At 43.8% G+C, this 4,352-nt stretch overlaps 1 protein-coding gene across 1 annotated transcript in view; it reads left to right on the forward strand.

Annotated features, from left to right (window-relative positions):
- Window positions 1-269: 269 nt before the first annotated feature.
- The window catches only part of HGFAC (HGF activator), a 39,265-nt gene continuing 35,182 nt past the window's right edge, over window positions 270-4,352 (forward strand). The window contains exons 1-3 of the mRNA XM_009582316.1: window positions 270-420; window positions 1,950-2,004; window positions 3,823-3,919. Coding sequence (XP_009580611.1) covers window positions 355-420; window positions 1,950-2,004; window positions 3,823-3,919 — 218 coding nt within the window. The 5' untranslated portion in view covers window positions 270-354. The remainder of the gene's footprint in view (window positions 421-1,949; window positions 2,005-3,822; window positions 3,920-4,352) is intronic.

Raw genomic sequence — 4,352 nt, forward strand, 5'->3', positions numbered from 1 at the left:
CTGGATGGTAAATTGTCTCTGATTACAAGCAAAATTGGATCAGCTCCTCTGGAGGTGCTCTTAAACGCTTGCTGAGTGCACCGGCGATCATCTCCGAGGGACAGGCATTTTGTAAACTCTTCACTCCCTGTGGTTTGGGGAGAGTATCTCGCTACATGGCATTCCCATCTACCCACAAAGACATTAATGATTAACAACGATAACAGCACTGCTTACTTAGAAAACTGAAATACCCTAAAGTCAAGTAAATCGCAGTCCCTTGCGAAAGCTCATTGCTGATTCACCCTCCTGCTTCAGCCCAGCCCTGGAAGTTTCCCCTCTGCCAGGCAAAACCTTCATGAGAGGAGAGCAAAGATGAAAGTCTGTGCTCCTTTCACTGTTGTCTTGGCTCTGACTCTGAGCAGTGACTGTGCAAGGATGGTAAGTCTGATTCTTCTGTTTTGGAGTGGTGGATCACCTACGTGCTGGCTGGCAGGACAATGTTGCCTTGGGGTTGGATGAGTGAAGCCGCCGACCAGGCAGAAAGGAAGAGCGCTTCAAATAAAAAACAAAAGGGATTTGCTAGATGAGGGCTCAGAGCAATGCTGACTAAGCGGAGGGCCTGTAGGATAGCTGGTCCCATATGTATCGGTATTTAAAGAAATTGCTTACATCCATGCCTTGCTAGGGAGGAAGAACAGGAGGGGAGGAAGGACCACTTTGAAAATGCATCTCAGAAATGTGTTGACACAAGCAGGTACCTGCAGTAGCATGGAAGGAGAGTGCTACCCCACTAGACTTCACTGCTACCTGGTAACTGAACATGCCAGCCTAGGTAACCATCTCCTTCTTTTCAAACCTCTCCCTGTTTTCATGCCATGCCCTTCAGTGTTTTCACCGTGTGTCTTTTTTTTGGGTACGTCTGCAAGGCAGCTGCAGCACTGCTGGGCACGGCCGTGATGGTTTGACTTTGCTACTTTGCTTAAACCCCGCCATGGCCTGGCATCCACCATGGACTAGCAGCGCAGCTAATAGGCTGGACCCCCAGTTATGTGGCTTTACGATTAGCCTTATTTCACCAGCGACTTTAAAACTAGCTCAGATATACTTAAATGATGCTATAATCCTAACTATCCCCGTGAAGTACAGAAATATCTCCTTAGACATTGCAGGTGGGATCAGAGAGGAATATTCATGGTGCTTAGGAAAAGATCAGCCCCGGCTGAAGCCGTTGGAGATTGCTCCGTGCTGGCAGAGTCAGCGTAGAGTGCAAAAACTGTTTCTTCCTCAGAACTGTTCAAGCCCTCCCTATATATCTTAGCAACAGCTTTGTCTTATCCCTTACTTGTTAAGTCCCCTACCCAGTTCTGCGTTCATGATGTGCTGCTTCCTTGACTGCTTTTGTGATATTTTTATTTTGCTATAATTCAGCTGTCAGCACCTCTGGTGGCAGCAGCACTTGATGTGTATTACCATTTTTTATTATTTCCTGTGGCTTAAAATCAGCTCAGCCTAGTGCTCTTTGCTTGCTGCTCGGCAAACCCAAATAAAATAGAGGTTGCTTTTTTAAATAATGCCCTGGGGGATGCAGCTAAATGGCAGGAAAAGTCAAATGCTGGGATATTATTTGTAACTGTGAACCGTCCTCAGAGTGCATATATGCTTCCTGCCGAGAGAAATAGGAGATGTGTCCCTTGGCAATAGAAAGATATAATGGAGCAGAGCTTTGGCCTTTTTTGTGCTGTGCTGGGTTTTCCCAGTTTAACAGAGACCTTTCATGAGCCAGTGTTTATCTACCCTCTTTCACCAGACTGTGCCCCAGCAAAAATCACACGCAAGTAATGAGATCTTTGCAGAAGCACTGGGAGAAACACAATTTCAGGGCACCGTGGAAAGCACGTTTGTCTCTGTAGGATGGTTCCCAGAGTGAATTTGTGTCTCCAATCCACATTCTTTTTTTCTCTTTGTAGCACTACAAATCTGGGGCAGGAAGAGGCTCAAAACATGAGTTCACTCGCCCACAAGGTACAAAGTCAAATCCAATAGGTTTCATGACAGTAAGAATGATCTGCCTGACTGTATCCATGCTGTGCAAGTCAGTAGTAAGCCTGTCTTTGTTTCAACATGAATAAGGATTATGGAATGGTTATGCCAATATTAATTTCTGTGAAGAGGGGAATTTGGGATTAGCTCAGGAATCTCAGGTAATTTTTCTCCAGGTGTGGATTAATGGGAAGGTGCTGATAGGGTTTTAGTTTGTCTGAGCTGGAGTGGCTTATATTCACTCATAACATAGTGTGGCTGTAGATGTGCAACTCCCTTTGTTTTAATGAGAGCTGCGTCTGCCCTATGACTTTAAAGTACATAAGCTCTTTGTATGTACAGGTTCAATTTCTGCCACAGCCCTTGATCTCTCTGTGGGAGAAGGGTTTGAGCCCCATGCAATTTGCTGGGTTGCATTTGTTTTGATGGCACCTAAACGGTCAGACATTCTGGCTGTATGTGGGCATTGCAGACTTCCATTTTGTTGTCCTGTGCTTTTGCTGTTATGGATTGCATGAATTGGGCCATTAGTGGTGCCTTTATAGCTTAGAACAGTCTTTTATGTCCTTTGGGATGCAATATGCCTTCTGAATGGGGATGTATTTTCACAACTCTCCTAACTGCTTATAACGGGAGGTATCAGACAGAGAAAGTAAATATCTGAACATTTGCTTAATCAGTTCAGACAATGAAAACCAGGCTTGAAAAAGGGATAGCAGAGGGACTGGCAGTAGCTCTTTTGCATTGACAGATAAGGGGACAGTTAGGGTTGGGAAGGGTTTGGGCCACAGAGAGGGGTTATTTTTTCCATAATGCTAATAACTGGCCTCAGGAGCCCTTTGAGATGATGAGTCTGGGCTTGTGAGGGTTAACAGATATCGCAAGGGTGTGCAGGAGCCCCCGCCGTGACTGAAGGGGTAAGCTCAGGACAAGGAGCAGTTGTACATCTTCACGGGGAAATGGAAATGCGCTGTGCTGCCAGCTCGGTTGTATGCCCCATTTCTCTCCTACAGCAATGGTTGGCTTCCCATTCACGCTCCCAGCTCTCAAAACTGATTGCTTTTAGTTTAATGGTTAAATAAGCTCTGACAGTTTTTCATTGTCTTTTTTATCTTCAGTCTCTCTCATTCTCAAGACTTGTCTTGAAGGATTTTTTCTGCTAGACTCCCACTAGCCTTCCTTAGACTCCCACCACCCTTCCTTAGACTGCCATCACCGACGTGGTGAACATAAAACCCGCCCTTTTTAGACACTGGTCCCATCAATTTCTCCCCATTTGTAAGGAATCTGCTTATCCCAAAGGGAAGGTGGTATGATCAAAATTATCTGTCTTCTCCCAACCTTTAAAACTGTCTTTCTCCTGACTGTTTCTATTTCAGTTTGTACTGTCTGGTGCCTTAATTGTTTTAAACAGATGTTACGATGTGATATGGAGCCTGAAAGGATACTACTTCAGAAATCAATTTAATATGCTGTTATAATACTACATAATTAGAAATGATAACTGCAATTAATGAATATAATTGGCATTTGCTGTACTAGAAATTGCAATATATTTTGAACTGAAACAATCTGAGATCTTTATTCTACCACGGAGCCCATTAATCTTTGTTGATTCGGTCATTACATAGGATTTTAAGCCTCTTCTTATGCACTAGAAGTTGCAGAGACACAGAATCCAAAGTACAGCTGAAAAATTTGAAGATATCTATCTTCATAATTTCATATAATAACATATAATATATATACCTGTGGGTTGGATTTCAGCTTCATGATGAAGTTTTTATTTTTGTATTTCAGAGTTTACAGAGGATGGAAATTTATGCAAATTTCCTTTCCGGTACGGTGGAAGGTTTTATCACTCCTGTTTATCAAATCTATTTTCCCAAAAGAAATGGTAAGTTAACATTGCTCATAAATGAAGGCAGCATTCAAATGAAAATGTCATACTTTTAGTGCTTGTTTTTAGAATAATTAACTTGAGCTCGATGTCGTGCCCGTGCAGTTCTCCTGCTTATAGTCACAGCCCTCAGGTTAAGACTCGTGCTCAGAGGGGAGGGAGCCCAGGCTCGGGGTCTCCGGGGCCACAGAAAACTCAAGAACCACAGACATGTTCCCTCCGTGGCCTTCGTATTGGTATTGCAACTTAAATGAGTGGCAAGAGCTTGCACAGAAAGGGCAGGACCGATGAAACGACCTGATAGAAACCCTCTGCTGAGGGAGAATACAGACACCTGTAAGAGATGACACTCGGTTAAGGAATTGTTTGATTTGTGTGGGCCATACTTGTACTGCAGCTTCTGATTTTTGAGGAAAATTGTTTCCCCCCC

The sequence above is a fragment of the Fulmarus glacialis genome, unplaced genomic scaffold, assembly GCF_000690835.1.
Source record: "Fulmarus glacialis isolate BGI_N327 unplaced genomic scaffold, ASM69083v1 scaffold6377, whole genome shotgun sequence".
In the NCBI taxonomy this organism is placed as follows: domain Eukaryota; kingdom Metazoa; phylum Chordata; class Aves; order Procellariiformes; family Procellariidae; genus Fulmarus; species Fulmarus glacialis.